At 37.5% G+C, this 23663-nt stretch overlaps 1 protein-coding gene and 1 long non-coding RNA gene across 2 annotated transcripts in view; both read left to right on the top strand.

Moving 5' to 3' along the window:
• LOC307117027 overlaps positions 1–23663 on the top strand; it is a 527365-nt gene that overhangs the window by 186800 nt on the left and 316902 nt on the right. The gene's annotated exons all lie outside the window — the stretch shown is intronic.
• Positions 14862–15629, top strand: lrrc18b (leucine rich repeat containing 18b; the record flags this gene model as incomplete). The annotated part of the gene is made up of 1 exon (XM_079845933.1): positions 14862–15629. The coding sequence occupies one exon, from the start codon at positions 14862–14864 to the stop codon at positions 15627–15629; it is 768 nt and encodes a 255-aa protein (XP_079702059.1).

Below are 23663 nucleotides of genomic sequence, written 5' to 3'. Positions count from 1 at the left end.
GTATCTAGACATCTGTAATTTTATGGAATAGAGCTCAAAGAGTGGAAAAGTTTAAAAAATTATATGAAAAAAATTCAGCATATTAAAATGATTTCTGAAGGATCTTGTGACACTTACTGAAGTAATGATGCTGAAAAGTCAGCTTTTACAGAAATAAATTACATTTTACAATACATTCTCATAGAAAACAACTAGGCCTATTGGAAATTGTATTAATATTTGTGGTTTTACTGTATTTTTGTTTAAATAAATTCAGCCTTCTTTCAAAAACATTTTAAAAAGTCTTAATTATTTCAAACTTTTGATGCAGTTTGTAAAACAATGCATGTGAACTAACTAGCAAATTATATATTTATTTTCATATATGACACTTTCCACAGGCTACTTGAATATGAAAGTTGCCAGTTTTAGCATGATGTACGTGTAGGCTAAGCCTACGTTTCAGAAATATATTTTGAGTATTTTGAATAATTTGAAAGTGATTGTGAAATTACTGGAGAAAGCCTAGAAACAGAAAGACAAACATTCCCTCTGATATGCTGAAAACTGCTTATTTGGGAAGCTAAACATGGTTATTTTTCCCTCACAACCAGAAACACACTTCTTTAGTGACATTGTTGATGTTGGGGTCTAAAAACAAAGCGCTGCCGATGGCTCCTGTAACCGGAACAAAGCTTGTTGATGGGCGCGCTCTCGCTCTTGCACACACTTTTCCTGGAGAAGTGCCCATACAAGGAATTCCACCAAGTTTTACATAATATGGCCATCCTTGGAAAACATTTTCTCTAGTGAACTCAGCAGTGGACACTGAATGACTTCTGAGGTAAACGTGATTCTACATGACATTGTTTTATTGTCTTTCCGCGGTTGAAACACCGATGGAGCGAAGATTACACAACATATGATACGTTTCAGTAAGTTGTAATGTATTCTCAACATACCTTAAGATATAAATTTATGTTTATACTTTAGAAGAGATGATCGCGTTCTCTTGCGTGCCGCGCGCTGCCGCTTGAAGTTGAACTGATACGCGTCTATCAGTCACGCCACATTATAGAGCGTTGAAACGGCATTTATCGTTTGAATTTCGTGATAAAATGGACTGAATACTCAATATGTTCGTGTGGGAACTCGGATTGAAGTGTGTTCCGCGCTTTAAACAAGCCGACTGTTAACTGTCAAAGATTGCATTCATAACCATTCAGTACACACGCACACCGTACCGAAAGCTCTGTACCGAAACGGTTCGGTACGAATACGTGTACCGTTACACCCCTAGTAACTGCACTTATCAACAAAATGATTAAATTAACCTTATGATGGATTTTCCACCAGCGCCAACAAATCAGGTGCTGGCGCCACCATCTATAGATCTTAGTGGCACAGGAGCCACTGCTCTCAAATGTTAGTCTGGATCCGTATCTGGCCCACACACATCAAGCCGGTTTTAGTGCGAGTTGTGGCGCGCTGCGTGTGGCCTATGTGACCTTTGCCGCTGCCAGAACTGAGCCAGAAGTGCCATATTTGGCCAAGATGAGGTCCGGATATGCAATCAGGTCGAGTCAAACAGTCATTCCCTGCCGTATGCGGGCCAGAAGAATGTGGGAGATGTGAGCCACAACAGGGCCAGATGTCATTGGCTATCTGGGTAACAATCTATGTACTCATCAAAATACATTCAGTGTGACCAGGGCCGGCCCGTGGCATAGGCGGAATAGGCAAATGCTAGGGGCGCCACTCATCCATAGGGGCGCCAAAATGTAGGCTATTACTGATACTATTTTATTCAGATTAATTTGAAATATTACCAAATAAAGCGCAAAAAAACGTAACCGATTCCCCTGCGTCTTACCGGTCCACCTCATCAATCTCCCCCGCCGAGCTACTATCAGTTTAACGTTGGGAATTTGCTGTGTCGCGTCGCCTCTCGCCGCATCTAATGTAGACAGGATTGCTTTCATTTTTTAGGGTGCTTGGCCGCTCGCTCCAGGTGTAGACACGGTGAAAGTTGCCTGATAATTTATGACAGATGGCCGAATTGTAGTGTCAAAAAACAGAAGCCCTCTGATGCAGGCAAGATAAGGGAAACACTGCAAAAATGCTCTTCTTATTTAGTATTTTTGTCTTGTTTCTAGTCTAAATATCTAAAAACTCTTAAACCAAGATGCATTTACTAGATAAGTAAAATAATATTTTTTCTTAAGTGAGTTTATGCTTAAAACAAATAAATTATCTGCCAATGGGGTGAGAAAAATAATCTTGTTTCTGATTGAAATCTTGTTTCTGTCCCTTACAGAAATAAGATAATTTTTCTCACCCCATTTGGCAGATAATTGTGCTAGTTTTAAGCTAAAACTCACTTCTTTTTTATTTTTTCCCCCACAAAACAAGAAAAACATTATCGAATGTCGTTTTAAATACATCTTGATTTAAGAATTTTTTGATGTTTGGACTGGACACAAGAAAAAAATTACTAAATAAGAAGAGCATTTTTTGCAGTGTAAAGACAGAGGTAAAGTGATGTGATGAATGAACTGTTTATTTAATTGCATAGTAGTAAAATACTAATGTACGCTAATTAATTCCAGTTTTACCTTAAACTATATGCAAGCAGCTGTTCTGGGTTCCCCAGTGGCCACAGACAGTGTATTTTGTAAAAACAAAATCATGTCTGTTTTTAATAAAAGCATGTAATATCATTTTTTTAATAGCCTAATGTTTTTACTCTACAGTTGTGCAGTTTTAAGGGGACAAATGGACATTTTAAATTGTATTTGCCGAAATTAGTAATGATATTTATATACAGGTTTATTTAAAATAGCAACATTTTATGTAAATTTCACATTAAATATCTAAATTTCTCAGTTTAATTCTTGGTGAAAAAACATGAATGTGCATATTAGTGGAAGTTTGCTGCCATCTATTGGAAAACAAACACTTTTGCTAGTTCTCAATAGTTTGTGCATGAATGCTAGATGCAATTACTTGTTATTTGTGTTTAGGCTATAATGTGGCATAGGTGCTATTTTTGTATAGTTTAACTATCATCAGCCTTTTAAAAAAAAAAAATAATAATAATATCATGAACATAATGATGGGATAGAATGGACTGGACATCATATAAAACAACAACAATAAAAAAAAACAAAAAAACATCAATGCATTAAAAAAAGAAAACAGTACCAGTGTTTCCGCAACTTAGACTGAAAACATGTAGTGCTAAACCTTGATACAAGGGGCACCAAGTAAAATCTTGCCTAGGGCAGCAAATTGGTCAGGGCCGGCCCTGAGTGTGACTAAAATGCCGCTGCACCTCGAGTCACCTGCATGTCTTATCTAGGTTATCTGGGTAAGGTGACGGCTGGTCTGGATGCATCATATATATCCCATCATTTTGCTAAGTAGGACGTGTGTCATTCTGCTGAGTAGGACGTGTTCCCAGATCAACGTCCTGGTTAGGGTTTGGAATAATGGCTATGTTTGTTTGCTCCAGGACCAACTAAACATTATGATCCAGAAACACGTAATACTTGGCGAAATCATGGTCACCCACCCAGGATGCTGTCGTTATCTAATAAATGACTATATATTGAGCCTGTTTTGTTTGTTCTGTGCTATTTTGGCTACAGATTAATGTAGACAACGGTATTCTGAGTATTTCAATTGTAATCATGTGTTTTTGAGCATTAAAACCCAGGCTTTCTTTTAACCTTTTGCACACTATAGTTTTGCTTGGTGTTGCTTCAAATGCTTAAGTGCATCTGTCACTAAATTAAACATTAATATCCTCGCCAAAAGACCATCAGCAAATTGCTTGTGTGGGAAAGGTGATCTAAGGGACATTTCAGAGCTTCCTCACACACCGCTGCTTCACACTTACACAGACAGGGAAGGATCTGGTTTCTGGTCTGAGAAGCCCAACACCTTCTCGTTTTCTCCGGCTCGTTCTGTCTCATCTCGAGATAGAAAAGCTTGGACGGTCAGGGATGATGGGACACTGGGGATTTGGGATGACTGGGAAATGAAAATATAATTTTAAAGGCAAAGGGCAGTGTGTAGTATTTATGAGGATCTATTGACAGAAATGCAATATAATATACATAACTATGTTTTTAGTGTTGTATAAAGACTTTACATAATGAGCCGTCATGTTTCCACAGTAGCCCTAAAGGGACAAACTTCTCCACAGAGCGCTAGCTACTCTCTGCTGTCTCAGACGACCACATCTTTGTCCTGTGTCGGCCACCGTAGCTTCTCTATTACCCCTTTTCGACCAGAATGAACCGGGGGCTAGTTCAGAGCCAGTGCTAGTCCCAGTTCATAGTTGGTTCGACTGAGGAGCCTTCTAAGAACCGTTTGCTTTTCCACATGCTGAGAGCCACAACAGAGCCAGGTCTTATGTCACTGTATACTAGAGCCCGACCGATAAAGGATTTTTAAGGCCGATACCAATACAAATATTTGATTAAAAATCCGATATTCCGATATATCAGCCGATATATATAAAAAAATAAAAAAATAAATAAAATAACAGAAACGCGTAAAAAACACTTAAACAGATTTCCCTTATACATTAGTTATTTGTAGTTATTCATGATCCCTCAGCCTCTCAAAAATAATATGATAATGCAGTTTAAAAATAAACTTGTTTGTTTTATTGTCACAACAGAACAGAGGAACATAAAAATATATTAAAGTTCTGATAAATAAAATGTATAAAAATACAAACTTAAAGGTCCCGTTTTTCGTGTTTTTTTGAAGCTTTGATTGTGTTTACAGTGTGCAATATAACGTGTTCATGTTTCGCGTGTAAAAAAACAGTATTTTTCACACAATTTACTTATCTGTATACTGCTGTTTTCACTGTCCTCAAAACGGCTTGAAAGATTTCCCTGTTCTATGAAGTCCCTCCTTCAGAAATACGTAACGAGTTCTGATTGTGCCAGCGGTTCCCGTGTTGTGATTGGACAGCAGCTTAGCGCACGCAGAGCGCACGTTACCGGAAAGGTCACGCCTCTCACCATAACGGGGATGCATGCGCTCAATGATCTCTAAGTACAGCGGCCCTGGGAAAGCCAAACAAAGGTGACTTGACTCCGGGATGAAAATAACAGCGTCTCGACGACATGGTAACAAACAAACTATACGAACACAACCGAACGCAACACTTCCTATTCTCCACGCGGGAGCAACAAGACCACGCCCCCTTTTTCGCGCGTTCTTGTGGGCGGAGGTTAGTCGACATACTGCTCTACTGACGTAATTAAAGCAGGAAGTACCAGGATGTAGTCCTAAGCAGCCGTTCGCTGTAGGCTTTGAAAGGGAACTTCTGTTAAATAAAATATCTCGCTTGGCATTGAACTTTGAGCTTTATAATTTTACAGGTATTATAAATGCTCTAACAGCAACATTACACACTAACTAAAGTTTGAAAAATGGGATCACGAAGAACAGGACCTTTAAGATAATGAAACTTAAAGTCGTTTGGACGAAAACACAATAACAAAAACAAAACAAAAAATCAAAATTACCAGTATTAATAGATGTTTTAAGCTTTATAAATATAAATGTGAGCAAGACTGGAAAAAACAATATTCAGTTAAAGGGTTAGTTCACCCAAAAATGAAAATTCTGTCATTAATTACTTACCCTCATGTCGTTCGACACCCGTAAGACCTCCGTTCATCTTCAGAACACAAATGAAGATATTTTAGTTGAAATCTGATGGCTCTGAAAGGCCTCCATTGGCACAATGCACGGTTCACTCTCAAGACCCTTAAAAGGCACTAAAGACGTCGTTACAAAGTCCATCTCACTACAGTGGTTCTACAATAACTTTATGAATCGGCGAGAATAGTTTTTGTGCGCAAAAAAACCCAAAATAACGACTCATATAGCGATGACGATTTCAAAACACGGCCTCATGAAGCTTCGAAGCGTTATGAATCACTGAATCAGTGAGTCGAATCATGATTCGGATCGCGTGTCAAACCGCCAAACGGCTGAAATTTGGCGATCCAAACTGCTGAATCGACTCACTGATTCATAACGCTTCGAAGCTATAAAAACTACTCTCGTCACTCCATAAAGTTATTTTAGAACCACTGTAGTGAGATGGACTTTGTAACGACATCTTTAGTGCCTTTTAAGGGTCTTGAGAGTGAACCGTACCATTGTGCCAATGGAGGCCTTTCAGAGCCATCAGATTGAACTAAAATATCTTAATTTGTGTTCCGAAGATGAACGGAGCTCTTACGGGTGTCGAACGACATGAGGGTAAGTAATTAATGACAGAATTTTCATTTTTGGGTGAACTAACCCTTTAATTTCTAGAAGTTCTGATAAATAACAACAAGAGCAAAATATAAACTATATACAGTATAAATATGAGCTACCTTATAATTACAATGTCAACTTGCTTATCCCTTTACATGCACTCTTTTAATTCTATCCATCAAGCTACAACAAACCATTTTCAATCATCATTTGCTGCCTGCCTTCTAAAATCTACTACTTATGATGATGCAGTAAATCCATTATTTGACTTGTTAATGCTGCGTCTGAACGAAGTCACGCACTTTCGTTCACTCTTCACGAGCCTAACTTACGATTTACAATGCAGGGACTGGAACTACAAATATACTAGTTATAAATACAGTAATCATTACTTTATTTAGGCAGAATAAGTTTGTTGTGATTTCCAAGGCGCATTAATGTTAGCGGTCTCCCACTGATAGCCATGGAATTAGCTAGCTTTGTGGTTAGCGTCTATGATAAATCATCATTTAGAAATATGTATACTTTTTCAAAATAACGGGCAGGGGAGAGATGATACGTCTCATGCTGTCAAACTGTCAGACTATTAAAGAAATACATCTTATTCAGTCACATTATCCGAGTTAAACTTAGTCAGTCAACTGTAACAATCTAACATAATTACCAGCTCTCTTGGCTTACATGTAACAGCAAAACTGGACATGGCAGTTACAAATTTTGTCATGTTATTTGATTTAAGAGAACTGATAGGGATGTTCTTTTAATTGTTATTCAAGCAATGTATGTCTCGTTTCCAACTTACATGCACTTCACGGATGATCTGTGTTGTGAATGCAGCACTCAGCATGACTCTGCTGGATCAGCTGTGTGTTGCCAACCCGGCACGTTGTAGAGTGCCCTCTGGTGGACAAACTATGAAACGCCAACACTCAATGTGTTTGAGCGGTGTTTCGTCCAGTTTTTTTTTGTTGTTTTATTTAAATATTCATTTATCGGCCATCATAAATGCCGATACCGATAGTTTGGAAAAAGCCTAATATCGGCCAATAATATCGGGCCGCCGATATATATCGGTCGGGCTCTACTGTATACGTCTCCTATTTCTAAGCAACGCTAGCGAGGCAGCGGGAAACACAAACACACCAGGCTTGTTCGAGATGCAACGGTGCTGCGCAGACAATCAGTGTATGATATCAAAACACCCCATGAGCGAATCAAAAGCATAAGGAGTCGTCTGCTCTCATTGGACTCGTTGTCATACGGCGATCGGTCTGCACAGCGCCGATGCATCTCGAACAATCCTTCCATCAACAATGCAAACGTTGCGTTACTATTGATTCACATGGCTTTACGATCCTACAGTGACATCAAAACACAACGAAAACACAGCGAATCCACCGCATTCATGCAGTTCGCCTTAATTTGTATAGACGGAGATTACAAACGAGCAGCAGCTGTTAGCTCCATTAGCTGCTATTTCAAAAATGGCGGATCTCGAGTTTGTGTTCGTCTTGTTGACCCCGCCCCCAGCGCCTGACGTAATCGGTTCTTACTTCTAGCCCAGCAATGTTTTGGTGCTGCTACTTAAGAACCACTTTTCCTGGCTCGGAGCTGGGGCTTTGGGTGTGGAAACACAAAGAACCGATTTGAAACTAGGCTCTGGCTCCGAACTAGCACCAGCACTGCCTTGGTGGAAAAGGGGTATTTGTGCTTTGAAAGGGAGGGGTGAGTGGTGTGTTATTGCAATTCGCAACCTCATCGCTAGATTCTGCTAAAATTAACGCACTGCACCTTTACGTTCTTTAACAACTAATGAACGTTGCTAAATTGACACTGTCATTGAACAAAACTGAATCAACATTGAGCTGAGTAATGACGAATGTGTTTTAAAGCTGCTTTACAGCTAAAATTGTATTTGCTTCATAATTAATTCTGTGGTGAATTCAAGCGCTGCCGAAGTTTTCAAAAAAGTCTGGTTTCAGTAGCCGGATACTACGTTTGCGTGTGGACGAACAGCCGAACCACGTAGAAAGAGCTGCGGTTTTGAAAATACCTGTGTTCGTGTGGACAGGGCCTTAGAGTTTAAAGTTTGAGGCGGTAAAGAAAACAAAGATTTTAACTAGTGGTGGGCCGTTATCGGCGTTAACGTGCTGCGTTAACGTGAGACTCTTATCGGGCGATAAAAAAAATATCACCGTTAATCTATTCTCAAAGTTGGGTTGGGAGCTGGGTCTATACTACGCAAGCTATGATGACTTTCACCTTGATATTTTAGCGCGGATGTACACCTAGCCGAATTGCACTGTAGGGGGCGAGAGAACGAGTCTTCGAACCTGTGTGGATGCCTACTAGTGTTGTCAAAAATATCCATATTTCGCTATGTATCGATAGTGAAATATCTGAAACGATACGATACTCATTTTCTACAGTATCGGTATCAGCTGCTCTCCTCTCCGACTTCAGTCCCGTTTAATCCTCTGAACATTGCGAACGCGTGTTCTGCTGGATTTTTCCTCATGACAGCGTGTTAGTTTTGGTGTGACCGGTCTGAATTTCACACGGGGTTGCACATAACGTTAATTCTACTAATTCCCGCAGATTTCGCGCTCACATCTGAAGAACACACACACATACCGTAATAAAGCCGCCTCTGTCATAGTTCAAAAATGAGCTCCTTTTTCCAGTTTAATGGTCAAATACACTCAAAAATTTCTCAATGCCCATCTTGGTGAGTTTTAACGTAAACACAGTCGTAACCAGCTCACCAGAACAGTGTTTGGCATCCATGCGTGCGTCGGGTCTTAAAGGGACAGAAGTTATTTATTATTCAAACTACAAAAAGACAAACGATCACTTACGAGCACACATATTCTGAATGCCTTCGGCAGAATTCAAATGAGCCATTTTAATCTAGATTAATTCCAAGATTACAGTGAGATTAATCTAGATTAAAAAAATTAATCTATGCCCACCACTAATTTTAACATTTCAACTTTCAAGATGTTCAATATTCAATTGATTTACAAGAGTTTTATTTGCATGCTTCAGAAATATTTGTGCATACATAATCAATCAGGTAAATAATCATCAAGGCAGTTTACTGCCCTCTCTTGGTAGCAAAATGCAATGACAAATGCAGTGATATTTTGCGTGACAGTGAATGAGTCATAACTCACCTAGACATCTGAGTAAGCCAACTTTACACATGACTCAGAGATTAAAGATTGAGGTGATGAAAAACAAGCAAAGCTGCAGTTTAAAACAAGACAGGGCTTAGGTTAAAACAGGATTAGGCCTTAGTTCAATCTGGGCATTTAAGTAGCTTTTATAAATGTGCATCTTAAGACAAAACAATGGCACTGACACATTTTAAGATATTCCAGTGCAAGTTGCTTTCAGTTAAGACAGCTCAAACATTTTAGTCTGGGACTGGTCACCTCCCTTTTTGAGAACGGACGTGAAAATGACCTTGGACCCAAGACCTTAGTTCTTAGGGGAGGATAGGGGAATAGGCAAGGAGCCCGCTAAAATAATTTACGTTGTCCGATTTCAAAACGGTTTTCACAGGATGAATTCTGATGCTTACAAACTTAAGCCTTTTCTGTGAAACCAGAGGTTAAAGATAAAGCACATCTTAATTGTTCATATTATATTTATTTCCTCTGCAGGAATTGTATTTCAAGTGATTTACATAAAAATAAAAAATAAATCTAACTTCAAAGATGCAATAAACTCTTTTGCATCATCAATCAGGTTAATAATCATCAAGGCCGTTTACTGCCCTCTCTTGGTGCTAAAATGCAATGACAAATACAGTGATATTTTGATTAAGTGAAATTTTATACTTAACAGGTCAAAAATAAATCTAGTTGGGATTCATGCTGTCAGATATATCATATTCCATGTACGACGATACTACGGCATACCTGCTACTTATCTAACAGGGAAACGGTTTTTTCCACTTACTGTAAGATCTAGGTCATGACCGGACAATTTTAAGTCTCCAATTATCAGCATGGAAAGGGATATTTAAATAAAACGGATTGCCTCTCTTTGTGTGTGAAAATTATTATATGGAGTAAAAATCACATACTGTAAAAAGATGAGTTTAAAATCCATCCCTTTGTCAGTGATAACTAGAAAGGGCAAAGGTTAACCAAACTTATAGTAGCCACAACAATGCTGTTACAACAGCATGCATACCTACTGACATTTGTGCATTAAAACGTCATCTAATAACAAAACAAGCCTACAACACAGCCATTAAACCAGCAGGCAGAACGGCACATCTCTGTTGCCTGGAGATAGAGCCAAACAAAGCCGTCCTCATGGAGGCCACGCTTTTTTATACCAACCCCTTAAAGCCAGCGACAAGCAGTGCTCTCTACTCAGAGCAAATGAAGTGAGTCAAGTTTACCCGGCTGGTTTTTACTTACAGGGTTTCCGAGAGAAGCTTGTGCATTATTCACAAGGACGGATCCTTGACATAGGCGGCCTGTAATGATACACACACACACACACACGGTCTTACAGACGGGACTGTCTTTGGCTCTAAACTGCTCTGAGAGATAGAGATCCAATCACAGCAGGTAATGTCTTCTCTAAATATAACATTTCTGTATTAATGTTGCTTTATGCTTGCCATTTTGAATGCAGTTTGGATATATCTGTTTAAGATTAGTACAGACTGTTCAGTTACAGTAAACTGCTGATTATAAAAGAGGCATGTTTTGTCTTTAATGCGTTTGTTTTCATTGCTAGGTTACAGGTGTATGTTATTGTCATTTGCGTTACAAATATATATTTACAATAAGATTCCATTTATTAGCATTAGTTAACATGAACTAACAATGCAAACACTTCTAATGCATTTAGTAATCTTAGTTACTGTTCATTACAACATTTACTACTACATTATCCAAATCAAAAGAAGGACCTGATGCATTAGCAATGACTAGTTGTATTTGTATGAAATAACGTTAATAAAGATTAATAAATGCGGTAACAAATGTACGCTCATTGTTAGGTAATGCTTGTATTATGTGTCAAACAACCACAGCTTGTTCGGTACATTACCAAAAGGTTCAAAGATAACTTAAAATAACAATGAACAACACTTTTACATCATTTATAAATCTTGACTAATAATAATTTCTACATGTGCTAATACATTTGCAACATTTCAAGTTGTTGCTTATAATTAATATTAGTTAATGGAGCTTAAGGCAACCCTTATTTTTTCATGGTAACACTATTTTAGGGTCCAATTCTCACTATTACTAGTTGCTTATTATCATGCATATTACTAGGATATTGTCAGTTTATTAGAACTTATAAAGCACATATTAATGCCTTATTCTGCATGATCATATTCTACATCCTATAATCACCCAATACCTAAACTTAACAACTACCTTACTAACTATTAATAAACTATTAACTATTAGTTTATTGCGGCTAAAGTTGTAGTCGTAGTAAGTGTTACCCTTTTCACTTCTCCCATAGTGTATGATTGCAGAAAAAAAGATATATGTTTGTATTGAAAATTGACGGAGCAACAGATTTGGTTGGGAAAAAAAATCATAAAAGTGGTTTATTTTGTTTAAAAAAATATATATAAATATGAGGGGGGGGGGGTTACAGACACACGGGGCAAATTAAAACTTGTTCAAAACAATCACTTAAGTAAAGTTTGATGAATAAAATAATACATTTTTTGTTCAATAAATATACTGTCATTAAAATATGTTATTATAAAAATATATTTTAAATTATTTTAAAAGCTAACGATTTTGAAAGCATTGAAGGAGATCCCATAATAATTGAATATAGATTTACAATAGTAACATATATTTATTTATGATTGAATGCCATATCAGCAGCAATGGCTATATTCATGCCAATCAGCAGTATCACTTCAATACATTGTTTACAATAATTAAAAAAAAAAAAAATCTTAAAGACAATCACTATACAAAATCAGTCATATATACCAATAACAACAATTACATAGAATCATTCAAATTTGATATTTGACAGAAATTCTAAACCTTTTTAAAAATGTCCATTAATGTGTTTTCTGAATAAAACCGTTGTCTAATATTATTTAAAAAAGGACATTCTATTAAAATATGTTTTACACTTGTGAAATTCTTACACAAATCACAAACCGGTTTCTCTTTCCTTTCTATAAATATGAATGAGTGAGTCTTGAATGTCGGAATCTTGTATATACAACCTGGTCATATCTATTTTCAAAATAATAACGAATAACTCCTGATTTAAAACTGGATGCACCTCACATAATTGGTTATTTACACATTCGTTCCATTCGCCATTTATTATAAATGTACAGGTTCAATATGGGTTTAACGTCAGATTTCCAACTTCCTTTGCTGCTTTTACAGTAGTAACAATACATTATATTTTATTATATAATATGATTAATATCATATTTTTAAAATTTTGTTATAAATATATACCCAACATAATTAATGATATTTACCATGTCATGTCAACAAATGGAAAAGTCAGCCAGATATTTATTAACATGTTAATTATTTGTCTCAAAATATATTCAATAATTTTAGCGATTCTCATTTGCTACAACATTTTATAAAACATCAACTATTAGCGCAGAATCAACTTTGCGCTGCTGTCCGCGATCACGTTACGGATCAGCCAAATTTCCACGTGCATCTTGAAAAGAGGATGTTTTGAAAGTGCGGAGGCAAGTTTTTGTGCCGTCTAGGAAATGTGTAGCCCTATTGTACCCTATATCATGAATTAACAATGAAAAATAGTCTTTTTTAAAACTGTACACTTGCCTATATTAATAATAACAGCACAAGATCTCTAATGCATTCACTATTGTTAATGAATATTGCCTGTTGGCACAGTGAGCTGTGTGATGGCATGCATTTGTGTAATGGGAAAAACATTGGCCTTATGATGGGCAGCGTTTCATTTCATTAGACAAAGCGCTCGTCTGTCCTTCAGCAGCAGCACTGATGCGTGACAGTCACCTCTATCAGACACTCATTCCCAATACACACGTGTCTCCAGGGACTTTATTCCTAATTATTATTATTTTTCTTGGTGTAGAAAGTACAGCTTGTGTATTTACTTAAGGAAACCGTCAACATTGCATAACGTTGCAACCCACCTTGATTGATTGAAATTTAACGTTTGCCCTTAGCATATAGCTACACTCTAAAAAATGCTGGGTTCAAAATAACCCAAGTTGGGTTGGAAATGGACTAACCCAGCAATTGGGTTGTTTTAAGCAAACATTTAACCCAACCGCTGGGTTAAAACAACCCAATTGCTCGGTTAGTCCATTTCCAACCCAATTTGGGTTATTTTTAACCCAGCATTTTTTTGAGTGTACGGTAACATTAAGAATAAGCCTAAATGTAATTAAAGCGATGTAATTAAAGCTGTGACAGTCGAGTGCATGAAGTGTCCCACATTCCACACTTAGTTTTTTTCCCAGTTAAGTAAAGCTGCAGTCCGTAACCTTTTTTGGTTAAAATGATCCAAAATACATTTTTGCAAATCTAGCTCCTTACTGTAGCTCGATTCACACCAGTAACTAAGCCTGTAATACACTCAAAAAAATAACTCTTTGAATGAACATAAAAAAATCATGGAAAGTATTTCCACATGATTAACTTGCTTTATTTCAGCATTATGCAATTATGTTATTCCAATTTAATGTACTTACGTAATCAACTTAATTTATTAAGGTTGATTCAACTTATTTACTATGATTAGGCACAGCTTAATTTAATATTGTCAGCCCAACTAATTTGCAATGTTTTGGACCAGCTAATTTATTTAAGTTAGCCTAACAAAAGTGCTTAATGCTGAAAGAAAGCCATTTAAAGGGTTAGTTCACCCAAAAATGAAAATTCTGTCATTAATTACTTACCCTCATGTCGTTAGACACCCGTAAGACCTCCGTTCATCTTCAGAACACAAATGAAGATATTTTAGTTGAAATCTGATGGCTCAGAAAGGCCTCCATTGGCACAATGCACAGTTCACTCTCAAGACCCTTAAAAGTTACTAAAGACGTCGTTACAAAGTCCATCTCACTACAGTGGTTCTACAATAACTTTATGAATCGGCGAGAATAGTTTTTGTGCGCAAAAAAACCCTAAATAACGACTTATTTAGTGATGACGAATTCAAAACATGGCATCATGAAGCTTCGAAGCGTTATGAATCAGTGAGTCGATTCAGCAGTTTGGATCGCCAAATTTCAGCAGTTTGGTGGTTTGACACGCGATCCGAATCATGATTCGACTCACTGATTCATAACGCTTCGAATCTTCATGAGGCCGTGTTTTGAAATCGTCATCAGATTTCAACTAAAATATCTTCGTGTTCTGAAGATGAACGGAGGTCTTACGGGTGTCTAACGACATGAGGGTAAGTAATTAATGACAGAATTTTCATTTTTGGGTGAACTAACCCTTTAACACTGCCCACTAGGCAGTTCACTAGGCCAGCATAAAACATATTGTTCAGAAATACAGTACAAAAATTAAACTAACAATGTTGCCTTGTTCATAGACACAATGGTGAAAGGGAAGAAGAAATCGACTGATCCGTCAGGGAGAAAAATCACACTCAAGATGGCCAAGAACGCTCTGAAGGTGACTGTAGACGGCAAGCGTCGCCTCGACCTCAGCAACATGGCCATCGCCACATTTCCGAAGTGCATCCTGAAGCTCTGCGACGTAGACGAGCTGGACCTCAGCCGCAACCTTCTCAAGAAGATCCCTGACACCATCGACAAGTTCGTGAACCTCCGTTTGCTGGACCTGCACAGCAACCACCTGGAGCAGGTTCCTGCGGCTATCGGCCGCCTGCCTAACCTCCACAGCCTCAACTTGTGCAACAACCACCTGACCACCTTCGGCCTGCCACATGAGCTCGGGCTCTTGAAGAGCCTACGGGTTCTCAACCTGGGAATGAACCGCATCGAGACTCTACCTCCATCTGTGGCTGCTCTCAAAGAGCTTCGGGAACTGGGGCTCTTCAACAACCTCCTGACACATTTGCCCAAGTGCGTCCAAAACCTGCCAAAACTGCAGAAGATGAACGTCAAATGCAACCCCATCCCTGCGGACGAGCCTCCAGAGGTGGACAGCATCCAGAGAGTGGAGTGTCTGTACTTAGTGAGGGAGGACTGCCTGTGCACCGACTGCCTTAAGAGGTGCAGGGAGGAAAGGGAGAAGTTAGACAGTCGAATAAGTGCCGCTTCCACTCTAAAGAAGTCCATCTTTGCCGGTCTCCTAACGCCAAACTCTGTAGCACAAGAGAACCAGGCTTTATGGAGGTGAACATGTAGACTGGACTAAAGCCCTATTTGGACGGTAATTGTTTCTCGTGGGGTCATAAGCAGTGTTGGGGAAAGTTACTTTAAAAAGTAATGCATTACAATATTGCGTAACTCCCTTAACCCTCTGGGGTTCTTCATTTATGGGTCATACTCAGGACCTTCGGGTCAAAAATGACCCGGAGGGTGGGATTAAGATAAAAAAGATTTGAGTAAAATCATTGAAATATATTTTTGTTCAATAATATTTTTTCTTTCCTTTTTTGGTGTTTTGAGATAATTTTATGATTTATAATTAATATTTATGCAATAATTATGACCCATTTTTTCCCATTGAATATAATAAAAAATTGATATATATATATATAATTTTTTTATTAAAGCTGTATTTCATTTTAGAGTCAAGCCTAGGCCTCATGAAAGCAATTTTTTAAATGAGATCGGTGCCATCCGGTGGACACATTGAGCATTTTTATCACGCAATAGCACATTTTTACCACTATAGTGGATCTTGCGTTTTATTAAAAATAAAAAATAAAATCGTAGCTTCATCGGAATGGTCCGAAAGAGAGGGCTTTTTTGTGCATACAATCTACAAATCAGCCAGGATGCAGAAAAAAAGGCCTCAACAGTGAAGGGGTGAATCTCTGAAACATCTAAAACAAAAAAAAATAAAAAATCGTAACAAAACATCAAGAGTGCAAAACAGACAAAAAAACTCACACACACACACACACACACACACACACACACACACACACACACACACACACACACACACACACACACACACACACACACACACACACACACACACACACACACACACACACACACACACACACACACACACACACACTTATACACACAAAAACACAAGCACATTAGTTTTTTTTGTCTGTTTTGCACTCTTGATGTTTTGTTACGATTTTTTTTTTTTAATTATAAAACGCTTCGGGTCATTTTTGACCCGAAGTACCCCAGAGGGTTAAAAAGTAACTAATTGAGTTTTAAGAAAAAGTACTTTTTAAGAAAAGTAATGCGTTACGTTACTTTTGCGTTACTTTTTCTCACCTGGGCTTGTTTTTGTTTTTGTTTATAACAAAAAAGTTATATTTTCGTGCAACGGTAAAGACCTCTTCATAACAAAATTGAAATAATAAGCCCCAGGCTGAGGTAAAAAATGCAAATTCACACATGAACAGTAGAGGGCGCAGCTCTGCTGTGCTTATATTCTGGATAATGGTAGAATAGGATGCAGGAGAAAAAAGTTTTACCAATAAAAACAAAAAATTTAGTAATTTTCATGATAAAAGGTCAGCAGCAAGACATTGGTAAATTAAATATAAAGGTAGATTATGCATAAAAATAGTTAAATAAATGCTCACATTTAGTCTGGAACTACAATAACCATCATGTTTACACACACGCCTCTGCACTTATTTTTCTCAACATGGGGGCAGGAGAGCTGTCAGTCAAATTAATGTGAAAAAGTAACTCAGGTATTTTGTTGTAAATTTGAAAAGTAATGCGTTACTTTCCTAGTTACTTGGAAAAAGTAATATTATTACGTAACTCAAGTTACTTGTAATGCGTAACCCCCAACACTGGTCATAAGTAGGGTTGGGTACCGAACTCTGTACTTTTAAGCACACCGACCGAATTACGTCGGTACTACCGATTCAAATTAAATCAATCGGTACCAAATTTCGGTACCCGAGAACGCATCTTGTGATATGGACTAATGTCTGTGAATATTAAACCGCAAAAAGACTTATTTAAATATGAATCCTGCGTGTCTCTGTGCGAATGAATGCCATAGATGCGCGGTTTATCTCTCTCTCTCTCTCTCTCTCTCTCACACACACACACACACACACACACTCACTCACTCAGAATGGCACGTGACGGTCGCATGTTTCCATCTCTGCCGTCTCATATGAAGACATAAACGCACGAACGTCATCTCCAGAGCCACTGAGAGTCACTTTATGAGCATTTTACCGCTTCATTTGAGAAAAACTACCATCATGTCATAAACACACAGAAACTCAAAGCTCTTCACGGCAACCCGTCAAAATAAAAGTCTGGTTTATCTTGACAAATACATCACTGTTGTACAGTAGAGTTTAGATACGTTTCAATGTAGTAATAATAATACTAACACTAATGTAGTAATAATAAATGATCAAAACTTTATTTTTTAAGTAATAAATTACAATTTATCTTCATGTTTTAATCGTTTAAAGCTCAGTTGTGCAGCTTTGTTTGACAAAAAAGTTTAATTAAATTAAAAGATAAATTAAATTAATGTATTTTCTCTTCATTTGATTACCAGAAAATACACAGTACATAATTTGTGGGAAATCTTTTCATATAAATTAAATTAAAAAGAAAAAAATAATAATCCGGTTGTTTTTATGAATTAAATTAAGTAACTAGTAGCCTACTATTTACTAGTAAATATTACATTAAACAAACATCACAGACAATGGCAGACAGAGAGCAGGGCAGCTCTGGCATAATGTCAATAACACTTCTATAAATGACCTACAGGTTCTTTACAGTTATTGATGTAAACATCAGTACCGAACAAAGGTACCGTTGGGTACCGGTACCAATACCGGTTAAAATGTTTTTCTGCCACCACCCCCGTAAAAATCCCCGGCCGAATTACCTCCTGTTTTTTGACAAACACCAAGGTCATGTGGTAATTTAATTGCCATCCGAATCCACATCACTCAGTTTTCATCACTTCAAAATTCTCTGTTTATATCCTTTTTGACCCCTGCGGAGCACCGTACAGTTGCGCTTCTTTGTAATTTGAAACCATTTTAAAGATCTAGGCTTTTATTAATGAAATGCTGGCAAGTATTTACAAGAGCAATATATTTCATCACCGCTCAAAAAATAAAAAAGAAGAAAAGCACGTAAACATTTGAAAGGGGCCATTATTACGGCAGCAATTATATGTTAAAATTACCATTATCATGTAAATAAGAGGCTGTATTAACTTATTTATTGACCACTTGAGCAGCGCAGGATCACAAAACGCGCTCCTCCACCATGAATAAATCACGAGTTTTATCACTGAAGTGGCATGCAAATTTATTTTTACGAACTTCCACGTGAGAAACAATTACCGTCCAGGCTAATCTCCCCATAATATGACTTTGTAAGATGAATTTTAATTGTGTGTGTCTGGGGCGGTGGCAAAACATAATGCAATGCAATACAATGATGATCGATAGATGCACAAATGAATGTGAGTGGTATGTTTCTCCTGCAATATCTTCTATGTACCACAAGGGAGCAGCAAAGATCTAAACGGCCTCAGTTCTCACTGCTGCCCCCTAGAGGAGCTCTTCTGACATTAGAATCACATCTGGAAAGTGTGAGCACTACACTTCACATTTGGCTTTGGAAAATGTATTGCGCTACACAAATAAATATAAATGTTTATTACATGAAGCTATACATCTAATATTTATTCTTGAAATACCAAAAGACAATTAACTACTTGGGGAAAGTCACTTTAAAGGGATGCACATTCTTCTAATGTGAGTTTAATGACTGTAAATGGAGAGAGAACTGAATATAATGAAACGTATAACCTCTCATATCTTCTGTATTACTTCCACCATCATCTATTCTTGTTGTGAAGAACAGGTGCAGGTGCATATAATTATGTCCATATTGATTTTTTTCCCCTTCATTTCTCCTGAGGAACAGTTTCCTAATTAACACTCGGCTCAATCCTATTGATTCCCTCACATTGGCAGTGTTTTGAAGATCTGCTTATGACATGACAAGTGATATTTTAAATATCTGACAAGATTTCTCGCCGTTTAATCAGTGAACGACAAATACACAAGATAACATTCACACCAAAATCTGTGAATCAAGATCTCTAGATTTTAGGGGTTTAATGATGCATCGTTAATCGAGATATAACAAGATAAAAATGCGATATGTATCGTTGATGTAAACGTTATGATTCACAATATAGAGTTGTTTTATCCAAGGGTCAACTTACTGTATTTATGAGGTATAATTCACCCAAAAATGTCAATTCTGTCATCATGTACTCACCCTCATGTTGTTTCATTTAACTTCCAAACACAAATGAAGATATTTTTATGATTCTGTCCCTCCATTTAAAGTCCATTCCTCAAAAACTTAAAAGATCCAGAAATGGGAAAAATCCCTAATCTGAAGAGACACAGTGGCTTTATATGATGAACAGATTCACAACGACGTGCATACTGTAGGAAACACAGATGTTCAAATGATTGCGTGACGCGTCAAAACAACATGAGAGTGAGTAAATACAGAATACATTTTTTGGGATGAGCTAGACGTCACAGTTTGAGTGGTCATTTTGACATGCTTTCTTGCGATTAGAACTGTGATTGATTGCATTGATCATCTGAAGCGAAGGTGCTGCCAACACTCCTCAAAGTCAAATAATACGTTTATTCTTATATGTATAGAGCATTAATAACGGGAGAGGCAGGACATAATGAGCACCGGGAGTTTTAAAGGGTTAGTTCACCCAAAAATGAAAATTAGCCCATTATTTACTCACCCTCAAGTCATCCTTAGGTGTATATGACATTCTTCTTTCAGACAAATAAAAGTTATATTATTTACTTCCAAGATTTAAAATGGCAGTGAATGGTTGGGTCATTTTTGAAGTCCATAAAAGTGCATTAAAGGGTTAGTTCACCCAAAAATGAAAATAATGTAATTATTCCACACCCTCAGGCCATTCCACATCCGTAAGACCTCCGTTCATCTTCTGAACACAAATGAAGATATGTTTGTTGAAATCCGAAGACTCAGTGACGCCTGCATAGGGAGCAAAGCAATTTACACTCTCAAGATACATTAATGTACTAAAAACATATTTAAAGCAGTCCATGTGAGTACAGTGGTTCAATATTAAAGGGTTAGTTCACCCAAAATTGAAAATTCTGTCATTAATTACTTACCCTCATGTCGTTCGACACCCGTAAGACCTCCGTTCATCTTCAGAACACAAATGAAGATATTTTAGTGTAAATCTGATGGCTCTGAAAGGCCTCCATTGGCACAATGCACGGTTCACTCTCAAGACCCTTAAAAGGTACTAAAGACGTCGTTACAAAGTCCATCTCACTACAGTGGCTCTAAAATAACTTCATGAATCGGCGAGAATAGTTTTAGTGCGCAAAAAAAACCCCTAAATAACGACTTATTTAGTGATGACGATTTCAAAACACGGCCTCATGAAGCTTCGAAGCGTTATGAATCAGTGAGTCGAATCATGATTCGGATCGCGTGTCAAACCGCCAAACTGCTGAAATTTGGCGATTCAAACTGCTGATTCGACTCACTGATTCATAACGCTTCGAAGCTTCATGAGGCCGTGTTTTGAAATCGTCATCATATATAAGTCGTTATTTAGGGTTTTTTTGCGCACTAAAACTATTCTCGCCGATTCATAAAGTTATTTTAGAACCACTGTAGTGAGATGGACTTTGTAACGACGTCTTTAGTAGCTTTTAAGGGTCTTGAGAGTGTAAAGTGCATTGTGCCAATGGAGGCCTTTCAGAGCCATCAGATTTACACTAAAATATCTTAATTTGTGTCTGAAGATGAACGGAGGTCTTACGGGTGTCGAACGACATGAGGGTAAGTAATTAATGACAGAATTTTCATTTTTGGGTGAACTAACCCTTTAATATTACAAAGCGGCGAGAATATTTTTGGTGCACCAAAAAAAACTAAATAACGACTTGTATAGTGATGACCAATTTAAAAAAAACTGCATTATGAAGCTTCGGAGCGTATCGAATCAGCTAGTCGATTCAGTGCCGCACCAAAAATATTCTCCCAGACGTTTTTATAAGCTATTGACCCAAAAAACGAGCGTTCAAGAACAAAAAAAGTGGATACAGGCCATTGAGACAGAGCGCGACACGTTATATTACACTGAGAAGTACACCCACTAGAGGGGAACGTTATCAGCCACAGGAAATATAATATATAAACCTGATATTTGGATATTTGACTCAACAGTGACAACATATTTACTGCACACATAGGCATACTGAGGCATACTGAGTGTCAGGATCCCAAAATGTACCCATTCTTCAGCTGAAGCGTCACGTTTTACTGCCTTTATCCACTTTTGTCTCCTTAAACTCTCGTTTTTTGGGGTCGACAGCTTATAAAAACTCAATTCTGTGTTTTTTAGCTTGTTTGCTGTACACTTTGTCACATATCAGCTTTTAGACATTGTTCTGTTTTTTGTTATAAGTCCGAAATGACAAGGATGCAGCCTCACGCAATGCAAAGTCAATGGAGAGCGTTGGATTGTTTTTCCCCCCGGCGTGGGCGTGGCCTAAATACGCTCTGTCTCTATAGGGCAGCGAAGCAAGTGCATTCTGGGAGTTGTTATCTTTCATCCACATGAGACAAAAATACATTTTCTGTCTTTTCTCAGTCAAGAAGGCACCAAATTCAAAAATAATTTCACATTTCTACTGCATAAATGACGCAGTTTAAATACAAAGCTTAATGCTAAATCACTGAAGTTACCCTTTAAGTTTAAAGAGTAATTAAATGACTACATTAAATGGCATTAAAGGACTATTTATAATGTTGAATATAATGTATAATAATGCAATGGGGAAATATTTGTGGGTCCTGATAATAATACAATAATAATAAAAAAAAGTAATAATAAAAATGAAAAAAAAAAAAACCTGCTTATTTTGTCTTAAAATATCGCGATACATGTATCCATTGTATCGAATCGTGACACGAATATATTTTTACACCCCAGACGTTTTCTTTTGAGGGTTAGAAACCATGCATAATGTCATTTGAAAGAACTAAGTCCCTATTATCAAACCGAATCTTGCTTAAATGCTTATGCTAAACTGGGTGAACACAAATAACCGGAGCGCATGAGGTTTGAAGTATTGTTATTTGGTGCTCCACATCTTGAAATGAATCTGGAGGTCTGTAATCCGATTACTCCCACCAGAAGTCAAAGTAAACAAAACTCAGCACTGCTATTAGGCCAAAGCGGATCAAAGTCAAGTCAACATGGTACGCAAGGACAGATATTTCACCTCTGGTGGTCCGAGCACGACGTCTGTAAAATGACACCAGTTTTAATTCACAAACATTTAACTTCATCATCCTTACAAGAGTTTCATTTTGTGAGATTTATCTCTAGTCTTATGAAAAGGATAAATAAAATAGTTCAAGGTCTGCATCATTATCTTTTTGAAAATCTACCATAAACATCTCCTGTTGCTCCATCACCGCATGTGAGGTCTCTGGAGGTGCCCTCCTGAATTATTAATACCTCGCAAAAATCAATAAGTCATGTGACATTGCATCTCAGTCAACAGAGAAGCAGCGCTAATCACAATTCTTCTGAACAATCCAAGGTTTATTGAACACTTGGTCCCTAATGTCATAATAGACTGAGGGTTTTGTGGGGGGAAAAACTCATTTTTTCATGAATGTCATAGTGTTTTTTTATCTGAAAGCAAGGACATGCATGAATTTTTTTCATTAAAGCTACAAGGTAATGTATTTTCAGCCTGGGAAGAATTGGTTCTTTGAAGAAAAAAGCCATATTAAACACATGACATGCAGCAGAAATCGCTCACTTCGGGAAAACATCTCAAGATCAAAGAATCCAGCAGTGGTGCTCTGATCATCCGACTGGAAAAACACATCCCCGGGAGACTAAACATCCTGACCACTCGCAATGCCTTTTGAGAATGGACAAAGAAGCATTTTGAACAATCATCACGTAAACAGCTCATGTCAAGTGCGTCCCATAAGCGGTGCATTTCCAAAATAGATACAGCATTAAAGCATCTGCCAAAAAGATGGGAAATAAATCATTCTGTGAAAACGCAGATGGGCATTTTTCCGGGCAGAACTCACATTAGACGGACTGCAATTTCAATGCATGTATATACACACACAGAAGCAAATTCATGGCATCAACGCACCATCCAATCTGTAA

The sequence above is a fragment of the Gobio gobio genome (assembly GCF_949357685.1).
Source record: "Gobio gobio genome assembly, chromosome: 20".
Lineage (NCBI taxonomy): Eukaryota > Metazoa > Chordata > Actinopteri > Cypriniformes > Gobionidae > Gobio > Gobio gobio.
The sequence above is the reverse complement of the archived record's forward strand: the minus strand, read 5'-3'. Positions and strand labels throughout refer to the sequence as shown.